The sequence below is a fragment of the Acartia tonsa genome, chromosome 6, assembly GCF_053477335.1.
Source record: "Acartia tonsa isolate MP-2025a chromosome 6, ASM5347733v1, whole genome shotgun sequence".
Taxonomy (NCBI): Eukaryota; Metazoa; Arthropoda; class Copepoda; order Calanoida; family Acartiidae; genus Acartia; species Acartia tonsa.
The window spans coordinates 18,338,286-18,354,948 of NC_137265.1; the positions used below are offsets into that span (position 1 = coordinate 18,338,286).

Sequence of the window (16,663 nt, forward strand, 5' to 3'; positions counted from 1 at the left end):
TTTAGTGGTGCCTTGTTTGTTCAGCCTTAAAAAGTTAACTGTAAAACAACCCAATGCAATGGTTCATAGCCCTTCATCTTTGCTATGTTTTGTTTATGTAAATAATTATGAAAATGTTGGTAATTGCTTTAAATAGGTAACCTGAATCAAAGTTATCAAAATTGGTTAATGAGGTTGTCATTTTTAAACATATAATTTAATATAAAAAAATAGCTCTGAGGCTCTGAATCTGTAGAACAAACGAACATGAAGAGAACTGAATAACCAAAGCAGAATTTAATTTTGTATAAGTCTAAAGAAAAGTGTCAGTAAATTTGCTGAAAAACTGCCTAAATACAGGACAGGCTTACATTTTTGGGACCTGATTATAGAGTTGCCTCGCTTATAACATTCTACCTTGTTGTAATAGGAATCAGATTATTTGGATAATTATATCTCATTAAAATTGTTGTCAAAAAGATTAAAAATCGTACCTAAATACTACAGTAATCGAAAAGTTTAAAATCGATAGGACAATTCTACCATGCCTAAATTAAAGATACGAGCTATCCGTTACTGATCCTAATTCTAGAAAATCTTCGCTTCTAAAAATTGTATTTTAGGTGGAACACAAAACATTGTAGCTGCTAAATTTCCTACTCCCCCTAACAAACAAGAAATACAAGTAATTAATAACAAGGACAAGTTGGTAGCAAAGATGGGACATCATACTCTACCAATACATGTTTTGAGGTAAGGAAGAGAAATCAAAATCGTACAGCTTTAAAAACGTTTACACGAAGTACTCTGTTCAGCAATAATAACCCCCCTCCCCCAACTCATTGGAAAATAAAATGTTTTTTTCCGTTTGTTTGGGTATTACTTTAGGTCAGATTTAGGTTAGGTTATATTGGGTAGTGAGTAACCCCGCAAGGGTTAGACATAGTTAAAAACTACCCACCCTTTTTATTTTTTTTTTATATTTAGGGGAGGAGTTATTACTGCTTAACAAGCACTTTTTGTGAAATTTCCCAGCTTTATTAATATTTTAAGAAAATTCTAATTATGTTATTATTTTATGAGCTCGGCTAAAATAAACTAGTCGTAACATTCATTGGATTTAATCGCATGCTTCTATCTTTTTTTTGTTTTCCAAAATTCATATCTATAATACAAAGTAGAACTATGTCTTCTGTCCGTCTGTCTTTCCGTCTGAAGCTTAAGATCTCAGTAACCACTGAACCGATTGGGCTCTACTCTTCAGGGAATATACCTACTGGTCCTGTGATGGTTTTAAGCTATTTTCTTGGGGGGTGGGACACCCCTAACCCCCCCAAAAAATGAAAAATACCCCCCCCCCCAAAAAAAAAAAAAAAAAAAAATTTTTACTTTTTCTTTTTAAATCTAAAACACGAAAAATTAGGTTGATCAAACATCTTGGGGTAAGCCCCTAGAGGCTAGGGGCGAAGCCGCTAGTAGTAGATATATGATATAGTTTAAATAATTTTTGTTGAAAATTAGATCACATGATTGGAAACATAAAAGAACAGTTATTTAAATGTTGGCAGTGAATCATAATTCAATACAGGGGGTAAAATATGTATGTTTCAGATACATGCAAATATTTTAGCCATTTTTTTGTGACGCACTTAAAGGGATTGGATATGGAAATATATTCAGAAATATTTTTGAACAATAAAAAAAGATGGAGTAAAAACGTCATATTGCAGTCGTCAATAAACAAGCAAATTAATACCTACCTTTTTTCTTACACATTCAAATTCTTGTTTTTTATAATCCAGCGTAAAATTGTTAGACGATTCTGTCAGTCTTTATCTAAGCCTCTTTTATTTGCTTTTGAGATCTCCTATCCAAATTCCTAACCAACTTTCATCATTTATTTTCAGTGGTGGAGGTCATTCTTTGGTTCCAGTGGGGGTGGTTGGAGCCCCACATAGCGGTACAACTCTCTCTCGGAGGGTCCATCCCTATACCAGGCACAGTCCCCCCTCCACCCCGCCCCACCAGAGATCCTCCCAAACCTCCTCTGTAAATTTTCCCGGCCCCAATCACAAACCTTCCCCTGCCACATGTATGGCCCCACAAAGTGGTAGGAATGTGAGTTCACTGGCCACCACACCTGCAGGACTTCCCCTGGTGCAGGTTCCAGCGGCCGCCAGCAGCGGGCCCAGCCACACCCTGGTGGTCACTCAGCCTGGGCCTGGTGGGGGGGACTCTGCTCCTCCCAGGCAAATCAGTCACCCCCGCGGTCCCTTCGCTAAAACAGGTTGGGGTTGCAATGTAATTTTTTTTATGTTTTATAAAACATAATTTTGCTTAGAAAAAGTTTCTTGTATGTTATGTGAAAAAGTAGGTAAGAAATGTGATAAAAAATGTTCTAAATATACAAAAAAAAATTAGTGAAATAAGTAAGCACCTCGATAATAATCTATTACATAAAATATTATATAAAATTTAGCTTCCCTCACTCCACAACTATGTTTGTAACGTGATAATCATTCTGTTAATTATGTTTGTTCATATTTTCCATTTGTTTTCTAATAACCTTTCTAGATTTCTATTTAACCTTTGTCTCTTAAATGAATGGGTAAAGCTACTCTGTGTTTAAGTAATTTCCATATATTCTAATTATCATTCTTGTAGTCAATTTAATCAAAAATGCTTTCATATTTGTGTGTTATGAATGTTAGAGGACTTGTTTGATATGGATGAAAATGTGTCCTCAGTGGGATTTTTTTACCTGAAGCCTAAGATTTCGATAACTACTGCACCGTATGAGTTGTTTATTTGAGGAAGCTTCAAATAGACCTCAGGATGATTTTAGGATATATTTTATTTAGATTTAGGTCTTGAGATTGTTTATGCTATTTTTTTAATTCCCTTTCTGTCTAGGGCCGTAGCCACTAGTGATCATATAAATTTGAGAAAGCTTCAAATAGATCCTAGGATGATTTTAGGATTTATTTTATTTTAGATTTAAGTCTTGAGATCGTTTATGCTATTTTTTTTGTCCCTTTTAAAGCCAGAACTCCTAAATTCTAGGGCCGTAGCCACTAGTGATTATATAAATCAATTACAATAATATTCGGGTAAATGGCTGTTCAAATTTTTAAAAAAAGGTTTATTACATGGTCCATAATCCCTGAACATTTAAAGCTCAAGTAAGTATTGTTGTAGTGCAAACATAAAATAAATAACATTTTTATACATTCTAATGCAATCAATTATTTTTCTATTCTCCTTCTGAAACAATGTAATGTTCCCTATAAAGTTTTTAAATTTACGTAATTCCTGGATGAATAAGAATACATAATACCGCATTTTTTTCAATGTTTTTTTTTTTGTTTTAAATGGAATTGAAATGCAATATAATTATATAACATTCACGGTACATCCTGAAACTTGAGATTTTGTGGAAATTTTTTTAATGCTTTTTTTATCAAAACATTTTGGATAATAAAACATAGGACTCTCAACAGCCATTCATTTTGTGAGTCCCGGTGAAGATAATTGAATTAGCAGCAGGTTTTTATTTTTGCAGTACAAGTTTGACAAAAACGTGCGGATGCGCCTGCCGTTCCTTAATTGAAAAGATCATAATTGAGACAAAATGAACTTATTTCTGCGTTCTATAGTATTACCTAACACTTTTGACCGGTATCAGTAAAGTTTAATATAAAATAATCTTTGTATTGAGAGGAATCTAAGAATACCTAATTTATTGCATTGTATTATAGACAGTTTTCTGCAGTTGTAATAAAATGAAAAATTTAGAGGGACCAAAGAACCTGCTAACAAATCTGGTATTAGTTTAATGAATTTTATTTTAACTCGTGAAAAATTGTCTGTAATGCGATGCTATACATGATTTACATCGAATCTATATCGGTTTCAAAGCAATACTTTAAATTTTATTCCAGAAATGGGGAAAAAAAATTTAAATAAGAATAAAATATTTTTTTAAATAAACAATTTATTCATACTTATAATATGAAATTGCAACCCCATAAAAATGTTGTATAGAACAAAGCAATGGTACTTTAACAACAAACTGGCAGCAGACAATATCAACCAGTAACCAGTTTAACACAACCAGTAACCAGTTCACCACAACCAATAACCAGTTGAAACCAGATCTGCAAAAACGTGGCACAACCAACGACGCAAATATTAGAGCTAAGGTAGGTCAAACTCATGGATAGCAGGGAATGGGCAATTCATAACATAGTAATTTTCTCTTGATTCTAATATTTTCATTTCTGACTATAGCCATTTTTTGGAGAATAAGGGAATGCAGATTAATTTTTTAGTAGCAACTGTTATTAAACAAATTAAATAAAAAGATTTATGGAAAAAATAGGAAGAAAAACTAATTACAAATCTTTTGTCTTTATTGTTTTTCTAGAAACATTCAATATTATGATTTTAATTAAAACATCAGATGTTAGCAACGCAATTTTTGTTGTAAAACGACTAATTTTCGTTGATTCCAGTTAATTGTAATGTAAAATGTATATATTTGTAATTATTTGTTCAGGAGAACAATCCTTTTGTTGTTGGGGTGGGTGGTGGTGCAGGGGGGAGTGGGGGGACAACACAGCCACCTCCATCAAACAAGAATGAGTCATTCCCAGGGCATTCAACCCTTCCTGTAGTCGCCATCTTGGCCTCATCAGCAGCTGTTGTGCCAAGCAACCAATCACAGAACAGCCGCGCCCTAGATGGCAACCAATCAGAGGCTGTGGCTGGTTCTACAGCAGAAGACTTGCAGCGACGTGGCGGACCTGGTAATTTCCAACAGCTTTCAGCAGCTGTGGCAGCAGCTGCAGCCGCAGCTAGCTCTACAACAGCTGTACAACATATGCGGCCAATGAATGTAAAGAATCAAGTGGCGCCGCCAAAAATTGATTTGATGGGACCAATCAGAGTGAAGGAAAGTTTAGCGCCAGTGAATCAAGTTGGACCAATGACGAACAAGGAAGGTCCTAATTGGCAGGCGGGCCGCGCTGACTCACGCAAAATGAAACAAAACTCGAGAAGTAGAAAGTTTAAGTAAGTGTTTTTTCTTTTTTTGTAAAAGACAATCATATTTAACAAATGATAAAACATTAACAAAACTATTACTTATACATATAAGGTATTTGTATGGAGGAAAATACGTTTGCCTCACAGTAATTTTTTGATAAATTAGTTTAAAATTATCAGTGGAAAAGTTTGAACACTGATAGTTTGTATAACCCAGCAGAGATTTAGATAAAAAAAAATACATAAGGTTTTAAGCCAACAAATGAGAATATATGTTAATAACTAAATGGGGACCAGTATAATTTATAATCTTTCCTTTCATTTTACAATGTTCTTCTTTCCTATATGATAGCTATTCATCTTATTTATTAAAATAAAGATCTTTCTGTAAGAGAAAATTGATATAGTTTTATACCCAATATCAGAAAAATCTATTACCATCAGTTCAAGCTAACATTCTTTATTTACAATATTAGAAGTACAGATATTCTTTTCTGTTTTGAACATAAATTGACAAATAATCATTAAATGAGTCAAACTTTCTAAATTTATCTATCTAAATGAGATGAAGTCATAAAAGAATAACAATTGTAGAATAGGTGCGTATAAAAAAAAATCAGTCTGCTAAGTTGAATTAAATTCATGGTTGAATGAAAAGGATTGCTTAAGAATATTTCTATGATATGTTTATTGCATATTTATAAAGCAATAGATAGATACACTTTAGATTGATTACTTTATTTTTAAACATTATATTTGTTGGTTTGCACATTTTACTGATCTTATGCCTTATAGACATCTACAAACACTGTTTTAAAAAGCCTTATTTTTAGGGTATTTTAAATTGAAAAAAAAATTTCGCGGATTTTCTAAAAAAAAAAAAAAGAGCCCGACAAAAACTTTTTTTTTAACTGGCATTTCTTTTGCTTATCATATGGAGGAAATATCAAAATAATATCTGCACTTTTGTACCAAAATGTGTGCATTTCCTATCTAATAATATAGTAGGATTGTTCCTTTTCTTATAGTCAAAATTATTTTATCATATCTATTAACATTGTGAATAGTACTCTATTGTAATTACTCCTTTGTTGATAGTATATGCACGTATATAAACTCAGGGATCTAAAGGGATAAGACAATGGCCAATAAATTGATGTACAAAGCATAATGATAATAAACAAAATTACCCTATCTGTTGGTTACAATTAGTACTTGAAACTTTTGGACACTTAACTTAATAACAAGCCAGTCCCCAAAGTTGTATAGCCAACGAAAATGGAAAAGTTATAACAAAACTTTTGGGACTAGTGTTAAAAACAGCCCAATGTTCCCTAACTCCGGATCTTGGACAAAGTAGCTTCGGACAAAGTAGCCTCCTAAGGAAAGTAGCCTCCACTGTTAGTAAAGGTCATGGCCGCAGCGCTGCGGGCGCTCGGCGCCCTAGCCTGTAACCTAACCTAACCAAAAAATTGTAAAAACATTATTAAAAAATTGTAAAAATCTATCAACCACTTTTTGCAAATCCCACGAAATTCTAAACCACCTATGTATTATCAGTTGATGATATTTGTCCTGAAGCTACTTTGTCCTGAAGCTACTTTGTCCTGGAGCTACTTTGTCCTAAAGCTACTTTGTCCGAAGCTACTCTGTCCAAGATCCCTCCCTCCCTGGCATACACTATACATATTTTCATGTGCGCATATGCATGAAAAATATTATTTCAAATACAATTCTTACATTACATATATGTACATCAGACAAACATACAGTGCAGGCATATATATCAGGGAGTAAGGGAGGGGACAATGGATCGAATATTCAATTTTTAGGAGTCTCAGACTTTGGGTACTGGCTTAAAGGGAATGTGCAAGAATTTAGCAGTTTCTGACTGAGTTTGGGTACTTGCGCATGAAATGCCGCTACTCGTTATGTATGTTTTGAATATTGCAGACGGGGAGAAGGGATAAGGGAAGTGGGGGCAAGGGAAATAAACACTCGTTGTGTTAGTTTGGTATGTAGCAGACGGGGAGATGGGACAAGGGAGGTGGGGGCAAGGGGCAAGGGAAATAAACAGAATAAAAAGGGGCAGTCATATTCTTGCTAGCAGCTGGCCGGGTCCAATAATCTTGTAATATAAAAATCACACCAAAAAACCTCAATATATTTCATCAAAAACAAGTTGTGATTTCACTTTACATGACGCTATGGAAATCTATTATTCAATTAACAATCCCTTTATAATTTCCTACAAATTTATTGGATTAAACTGGATTTCATGCCCTTTCTTTGATAACTCTTATATTGCCCATTGTCCCCTCCCTTACTCCCTGCATATATATAATATCAGGAATATGGAATATTGCAAAAAATACTAAGTTTGGCTTTTTAAATATTTAAAGTTGTCTAGATTGGTTAAAATCGAAAGAAACTTCACATAGAATTCAATGAAATTAAATTATTAAATAATAGGTTATTTTTCGCGAAATTTTTATTACAGAAATTCAAAAAAAATACTATACAATTCAATATTTTGTCTCTCCCATTGCTTTTCAGTGTAATTTTTTCTTAAAAGATGAAATGCCTGTAATAAAAGATCAATTTATTGTTGTAAAAGTTAGCACACTTATGACTTGTGTGCTAGGAATTCATAAGTAACCAAAGTTTAAAAACTAACGAAGGTAAAATAAAACTTTAAGTATTGTATACTTTTACCTTGCAGTGTCACCTCCCTCCCTCAATTCTTACATATTTACATACACGCGAACATGTAGAACAACCCTCTAATATCATGATAGTATTGTAAAGTCAGAAAAAAGTGACACTAATTTTAAAATTTAAATTTACGGTAAATGAGAGTATTTAAACTTAAATTTGCATCCAAATAAAACCCACACAAAAAGAATAAACTGTTTTATATAAAATCTAATTTGCTTGTTTTAAATGGCTTTTTTGCATTTTTTTTTTGAATTTTAAAATTTGTAAGTTAATAATTTTTTTGTAATTAAGTGATATTTTTTACGCTTTTTGCGTAATTTGAAGAGCGCAGCTACTCTATCAGATATTTTACAATAAGTACATTTTTCAATGTTCTTCCACATAGTTCTTATTTGTTATCATATGATTGAATTTAATTAGTAAATTTAAGCAATAAATAGTGCAGAAAGAATTAAACAGTTAGGTGTAATACAGTAAAAATGTCAAAAAAAATGTATCTCAATATGATAGTAAGATTTAAAGATGTTCCTATTTAATTTAGATTAGTCACAAACATGACTTTCTCATTAGTTGGCCTTTAAATTCATTGAAGTTGATCACTTTCCTAAACAAAATAATAATTCATTTATGAAGTTTAAAGATAAGACGGATGTACTGACAAACCGTATAGTCATAGAGTAGCTGCACTGCTAAACATTATTTATAAATATTAGTTTTCAATCAACAATTAATTGAGAGCCGCGACTGTTCCTTTATTATTTTGGAGCGTGTGGGTGGAAGAAATTTTAATATTCATTTACCTAAACAAAAAATATACACACAGTACAAAAAAAAACTGTATGTTAGCGGCGGCGGACGTTATCAGCGCTCCCCAAAACGCTGGCGCTAATGTTAAAGCCGGTATAACACTGAAAAATAAGCGGTATGTCGATAGTGCGCCTTAAATTTTTGGCGGTTTAGATTAATGGAGGTGTTTGTTGGGGGTCTTAGGGGGGGGGGGTGGGAAACGCGCCAAGATGTCTAGAAGTATCCACATTTGGTGGGTAGCGGTCAACTGAAGCCGGTCACTTGGCAGCTTTCTTTTTTTTAACCTTATCTTTTCTGATGTAGAGAAAGTTTTTATTAGTAGCCAATGATACAAAATGAGGAAAGCGAAATGATTAAAGAGACAGAGGGGGGGGGGGTATAGTTTACCCATAGAGACCCCGGATTTAACATTTCAATGTTTTGTAAGAAAATTAGAACAGAGAGAGCGCCACATTTTTTATAACATTTAACTGGCATATTAACTTCCACTTTTATGAGGAAATAATTATTTCACAAGACAGACAAAACTTGTGCAAAACTTGAAGATAATTAAATAATTATTTTTCTAGGTTGCAGCGCACATAATTAGGGAAGGTTAGGAGAATAATTAAACTTTTCTTGCATTTTTCTTATCATAAATTTTAAACTTTAGATTGATTTAATTTATTATAACTATTAACTATTTTTAGATCTTTTATGTATTGCAGTTAAAGTTCCTAGGTTACATCTTTCATAATTAGGAAAGGTTAGCAGGATAATTCAAGTTTTCTTGCATTTTTCTTATCAGAAGTTTTAGATTTTAGATTAATTTATGGTTCTTAATCTATTTTTAGATCTTGTTATAATTGCAGTTATTTAATCAATATAAGATAAACACATTAAAATAAGATTCTTAAAAATTGATAAAAGTGGGGATAGGGGGTGTTATAAGTTGTCAACCCCCTTAAACTTTAATATGAAAGCCTGTCTTTACTTTTTCAACTTAAGGTTTACAACCCCCTTGGCTGAATCCTTAACCAAATATTTATATAACTTCATTTCTCGTATTCATTCGAATCCGGTGGATAGGAACCGGTTCTCATCCATACGAAAAAACTATGTCTAGCATCGTATTATATCCAACTTTCTACAAATATAAAAATGTACAATCATGAGATTAAAACAATTTTTTAGCCGGTGCCTCCGGCACTTCGGGGCTAAAAAAAACTGGTTTTAATCTTATAATTGTACATTCTATATCCGCGGAAAGCCGTTTATAATACGATGAAAGAAATAACTATTATCTGTCCGTTAAGAACCCGGAAACCAACCGCTGAACCGATTGAGATGTCCATTTAAGAAAGCTTTGCTTAGGGTATGGGATGATTTTCGGGTATTCAATTTGTAATATTTGTAAGTCTTTGGAGAGTATAATGTTTTTTCAGCCCCCCTCTCGCCCTATACATATCCCATAGATGCTATTGACGCAGGAGATCAAATAAAAATACATTATTTCTGCTTTAAATCATCTATGAAGTAAAATAATTTAAAGTTGAAATAGAAAAGTATAGAAATCGTTACTTATGGTAATTAGTTATAGTTAAGATAAGAGAAATACATTAACATTTTAAACGCAGACTTCTTAATTAAAGCAAAAACGCAAAACACACACATACGCACACACACACACACACACATACACGGGCAAACATTGCAGTAAGGTTTACGCTAGTTTAAACATTTTCAGCAAATTAATTTCTTTTTGATTTGCAAAAGAAAGATTTGCGTCCGAGATAGTTGTACAGGAAAATGTGTGTTTGTGTGAGTGGGGGGGGGGGTGTAGTAATTACAAGAAGTATTTCAGAGAAAAGGGAAGGAATTTTAAGAGGTAAAAGGAGTATGTCAACCAAGGGGCGTGGGGGGAAGGTTTGCTAAAATTTGCGTAAAGATAACAAAACAAAGTGGCGCTGATGATCAAATTTGCTAATTTATAAAACAGGTTATACATAATGTATGTATGTATAAAGCGCCGCTGATTTCAGCGCTTCAATAATGCGAAAAAGAGTATTTATATTATGTATATTTTAAATAGCTAATATAACTGAATTTGCTTAACATATTTTTGTTTATGATGAAAAGAGAACAATTAAAATGTTTTTCTAAACATTAAAACATTATGTATAAGTTTTAGGTATATATACCTTACAATTTTGTAAGAGAGGTATATCTAGATACTAGTTATGCTCATATTTTAATAATTTAGTAATGGAAAATAATAAACCAATTGGTAAAAATTTAATTATTGTTAAGGAAACCTATTTAGTAAAAGATATTTTAAGATTTTATTTTTTTTATTTATCAATGAATATAAATATCTCTGACAAAACTGTCAAAAACTAACAAAAATTGACCCGATTCATGTTCAAATATGGCAATGAGAATACAATAATGAATTATGAAATTTACTCACCCTTTGACATGATTATGTTTTTTTATTTACATGTATAATTATGTTTCTTTTAATTAAAATTGTTCATATTTTTATTATTTTATTATGTATGATTTTTTTCCATAAGTTGAATAAATCATTTAAACACAACTCACCTCAACTCAATTGACGATATTTGAGGCGACTATATTTGACGATATAATTTTTAGAAAGCTAACTTTATTAACAAAATTTCATAACTAACTTAATATATGTTTTGTCATATGCTCACATTATAACAGGGAAGATTTTTTACGTGAGTTAATTAACCCAGGAAAAGCTTAATCCTAAGATATGCGACAATTTATAGCTGACTTATAATACAAACGAAATGAAAAAATTATGCCCAATGCGTAACAAATTGCGTACACAATTTCAACCAATGAGATCTCTTGTATGTTCCTTTAGTATTCTCCTATAGGTGAAATCAGACAATATGAATCTTGATTAACTCTATTATAATAAAATTCTAATGACACAATGACTAAATTGTCAAGTTGACATTATAATTGAAAATGGATGTTTTAAATACGTGGATATTATGACAGGGGAGAAATTGTCGTCAACTTATCTTGCTAACATGGAGCTCGTTTATTGGTCAGTGTGTTCATCCAGTAAAAGGGTAGTGGATGGGGTAAAGAGGGTGGAAGGGGTTATCGTTATCCTTTATTGGAGAACATGAAAATCTACTAAAAGATCCAAGTAATAATACATCCATTTTTTATTGGACAATTTTTACATGGTATATAACAACAGTTCGAGAATTTAACGTCAAACTACTACATACATATCTGGCTACTCTTTCTAAACTAACTACCACAAGAATCACCATGCAAAGTTTAAAATCAATTGGACAATTCTAACATGCCTAAATTAACGAAAAAAGCTACTCGTTACGGACGGACAGACCCTAATTATAGAAAAGCTTTGCTTTTAAAAATGATTATTTCTTGTTTTAGTTGCCGCTACCCATTACCAGAGAAACCAAGGCAAAAACGAGCAGTAATACAGGTACGGTTTTGATCAGGGATATTGGGATAAACCAATGGAAGATAAATTAATGTAAACCTTCAAATATGTAGAACAAGTAGTAGGACAAAGTGACTCAAAAATTAGCCATGTGGCGTCATAAAAATGTAGAAGATGAGAGGAGACGTGTGAAAAAAAACCTAAAAAAGAGTTGGATAATCCCTCATTTTTACGACGTCAAATGGCTGTTTTTTGAGTCACTTTTTCCCACTACGTCTGTTGTTGAAACTTATTGGTGGAAAAGATTGAACACTGCTTAATTAAATAACCCAAATCAAGATGGATCGTCTTTTTCCCTTGAACCGATTCTATGAATAACTTGTAGAGTAGCTTTACTAGGGAAAAATCCAACCCATACTTTAAATTATGTATTTTTTCTAATGAAAATAAAAGACTATAAAAATATTATCAAAATTAGACAAATCTAAAACAATTTAATATAATTTTTAAGTAAAAAAGCATGTATAAAGACCTATTTATTAAAATGGGGAAATAAGATTTTATAAAACGAAGACCCTAAAATGTAATGTTAGAGACAATAACCCTTTTTAATAGAATGGTCATAGTACAGCTAAAAAATTATTAGCAAATATTGTCAGTACAAATTAACATTAGTAAAACAACACAAGAATCATAAAATTAGAGGTTTCGTGATAAAAAAACTAAATTAAAAGAATGAAAATTTGTAAAAATTAAAGAGGATATTGTAAAAACATTACTAGAAAAACTAATTTGAAACCAATAGTTTAATGTATTCTTGATGTAAAATAAAATAAAATGTGATCTTACTAATTTATGAAATGAATATTGTAATTTAGTTGAGATATACACACACCATTAAATGCAAAATCTTAAAAATTAGGTCGCCAATTCCTGATAAAACATAAGAATCAACATAAAAATCAAAATCATCCTTTTTGTCTCACTTTTCTCCTTAGGCTTCAGGCCTATAAAAGTAAACCTGGAAGAGAGAAACAGTCAGTCGTTATACGGAATTGCTATATCACACTGACTCTTTTCAAAAATTCTAAAATTTAAGGGAAGACTCCCTTCTCTTGCTTTGGAATTTCTGGAGGGTCCTAGCGGCTCAAACTTAGGATTTTTCATTTAAAACATACCTAAAAAATAAAAAGTTTTGTTAGATAAAATTCATAATACTTTGTTAAATAAATTATAGAATATCATTTTGATGTTGGTCAATTGAGATAAATTTAAGGGTAAGGCCTTCTTAGGGCCTAAAAGCTTAGGCATCCGGACGGATAGTTATCTCCAAGTTTTGTTCTGAAGAGAACTCCTATAGCGCGTGTACCACCATAAGTCGCAAGTCACTACGGGGCTAAATAGGGATAACATAGGGAGATACGGTGGTGGCTCTGCTACCAACGGTTGATTATAGCTTGCTATCTGACGGCCGATACTAACAACCGGATCCTCCCCATGCTTCTGAAGTCCAGGAAAGTTGGAGATCGTTATCTATTCGGACAATCTAACATTTTCGGATTAGAACTCTGAATAAGTTCACGTCTTAAAGGTAGTTTTACTTTGCTAATACTCTGGGAGATCGGTTCGGAGCTAGTCTAGTGATTTTCTTACCTGTCAAAGGTACCTAACAAAGAACTTCACGCCTCACGGGGATACAGGCAGCAAGAACGGAATATTGTGGTCATGTTCGCATGATTCTCTTCGGAGTCACAGTAGATACTTTCAGTCCAAAAGTGTTGGCAAAGTTAGTTACCTAGGAATAAAAAATTTTTAGACTAAATAACAGTATAAAGTTATCAGTAATGTCTTAGTACCATTTTCGGAATAGGGCTTACAGACAAAAGACTATCTCTTAAGTGTATTTGGGTTTAGGATCGGTGTAAAATAATACCCCCATTCTAAGGTTAGATATACTTGACAAACAGGGATTAATGCGTCGCTGATCTGGAAAGGAGACATTGGTGAGAGATTGTAGTCCTGTGAAGTAGTGATAAAGGATTACATTTGTCCCTGGAACCCGGAGGTGACCCAAAGATCTAATAAAAATTCCAATGATTATGATTTAGTTTCTATTTAACTTGGTATTTTGACCAAAGGAATAGATATATTACTACTTTAATGTTGCACCAGATTTTCATGTACACTGATAAAGTGATAATTGCAGTTGGCTAAAATAACAATACCCGTCATCCACCTACTTTACCACATCTCCTCCCTACTACTGGATGACAGAACTGCCCATTTAAAGAGGTCCATATTAGCAACCTAAATTGACGACATTTTTCCCCCTGTCATAACATCCACATTCCACATATATTCTATAATATCCACGTATATTCCGTGTCTATTATTTCAGGACATGGTGAAACCTTTGAAGCAATGGTTACTACGGCACAGACACAATCCCTACCCTACCAAGGAATCACATTTATTTACTTTTAAAAATTAAAATCAGTTGGATACATTGATAGATTATAGTGTATTATAGAGATAATTTAAGTACTGAAATAATTTTAAATCTTAGAACCTAGTATCATGATTGTAAATCTTCTTATAAGTTAAGAGCAATCAATTAGATGGGAGGGGGCAGGCATAATTTTTTGGGGGAAAAGTTTGTCTTATCCAAGGACATCCGAGCTTTTTGTGTGGGGAGGGGGGGATAAATAAGGATTTAAAAGGTTTTGGGGGAGGTTTAACACCCCTTTACCCCTCCCTTGGTCCTAAACCCCCCAAAATAGCTAAAAACTACCTCAGGACTAGTAGGTATAACCCCCAATAAGCTAAATCTAAATATCTCAGTAGTTAAGGAACAGATGGAGAGACAGACATACAAAAAAAACATGTTTTTACTCTGTATTATTAGATAGTTTACATCTTTGTATTGGTGGTTTTAAAGAACAATTATGTATACACAATAATTTTCTAAAAATTTTTCAGCAAAATAATATAAATTTTCTTTTCTTCAGTTTTGATGAAATTTATTGCTTTAAAAATCACTTCTTTTATTTGTCTAAAGCCCAAATTCTAGCTGAATTTTATGTGCATTTCAAAATGAAGGATAAAATGTCAGAAAAAAACTAGACTCAAGTAATTGCTGTTAAAGTTTTGCATGTAAATTTTACCACTTCTAATTGATTGAAAAATTAGCATAGGAAATTCTAATACATTTTGCTTCTTTAATTAGAGAGAAGGGGTAAAGGGGTGAAAAAAAGAGAGAAGGGAGAGTAAAAAGAATTTGAGAAAGGTGTTTTTGCACAATGCAAAACAATTTACAATTGTGGTGATTTAAATAATCAAATTTCTAAATTCAGTTAATTTTTAATAAATTGACAATTATAAGTACGTTTTAAAAATAGAAATGATTTTCAAGCTTTCAGTATGTTTTTATAAGAAACTTTTATTTGTTCAAGTTTCTATTAGTTTTTAAAAGAGAAACAGAGCAAGTACTTAAGCAGTAGCAAAGCTTTTAAATGTATCAAAAAAAAGATTTTTCCGTCTTCTAGTTTTGACATTAAGTCTCTTTCGAATAGGTATCTATCTTTTCTCGGATTTTCAACCCTTTCCCCAAAAAAGTTTATTGATATATGTTTTATTTTTGGAGGAATAAATGCTTCGTTTTACTGAAAATAATTAAAACCAATAAAATAGACAAACATACACGCAATTTGTGTAGTATGGCTTTGCTGCTAAAATTAATTATAGTTTTAGCTGTTTGTAAAAAAAATGCTATAAGTGGAAGGATAGTATTTTCAAGCTTGTCAACAATCAACCCTAATTTGCATGCACACATACACACATACACACACACACACATCTCTAGACAAGGATACTATTCAACGTTTATTTCAACAGCATTTAGATTAGCCATACTTTGTGCAAACATCAGGGTGCAAAACAGGAACCAAGGAATAGGTAATTAGCCGCCAGGCATTGGTGCACAATAAAATACTCGACTTAATACTCAATACAATAGTCATAATTAATTATTGTGGTTTAAGAATTCCATGCTTTTGTAGAGCAACATTTTTTTAGTAAGAGATTGAAATTGGTATGCATGTTTGTTTAAAAACAGTCGTTTTTTAGTGTTTGTTTCAATACATCTTCATAATTGGATAAATGGTGGTTATATATCTGAAGAATTAATTTTTTTCTTGATCATATCTGCAACATTTAATTTGCATGGACAATAATCCACTTTACAATTTTTAGTTCATTTCTTATATTAAAGCTTTTGCTAAAGTCAAAACACCAGTTTTCTAAATCTGAAACTAATAAAGGGTTGTTGAAGTTCAGCCTTTACCTTAACTACAGATTCAAATTGTAGAAGGGCAAATCATTTTCAATATTACTAGCGGTTACGCCTCTATAGACATATATGTGCACTTTTGGGTTTAAAAATAAAATTATTAGAAAATTGAATGGGGGGTGGAGTTTTTTCTAGGGGTGATTTTTCTTAGGAGGCTAGTGGTACCCTCACCAAAACTAGTCACCAATTTTCCCATAACCTAGAAGAATCTACATTGTACATAAGAAAGTTATCGGTTCAACTGTTAGCGATATCCGTCGGTACAAAGACAAACAAACAACCTGTTACTGCACTGCTACAAGGATGAAACAATTGGCTTGTCCTTTTTT

The 16,663-nt window shown here is 32.3% G+C and overlaps 1 protein-coding gene across 3 annotated transcripts in view; it reads left to right on the forward strand.

Annotated features, from left to right (window-relative positions):
- Positions 1–16,663, forward strand: part of LOC145322017 (uncharacterized) — a 32,462-nt gene that overhangs the window by 791 nt on the left and 15,008 nt on the right. For 2 of the 3 annotated variants that reach the window (XM_080163751.1, XM_080163749.1), the window contains exons 3-8: positions 603–732; positions 1,887–2,266; positions 4,024–4,181; positions 4,538–5,052; positions 11,977–12,028; positions 14,385–14,445. In XM_080163751.1, coding sequence (XP_080019877.1) covers positions 603–732; positions 1,887–2,266; positions 4,024–4,181; positions 4,538–5,052; positions 11,977–12,028; positions 14,385–14,445 — 1,296 coding nt within the window. The remainder of the gene's footprint in view (positions 1–602; positions 733–1,886; positions 2,267–4,023; positions 4,182–4,537; positions 5,053–11,976; positions 12,029–14,384; positions 14,446–16,663) is intronic. The other variant, XM_080163750.1, reaches the window with a different exon arrangement.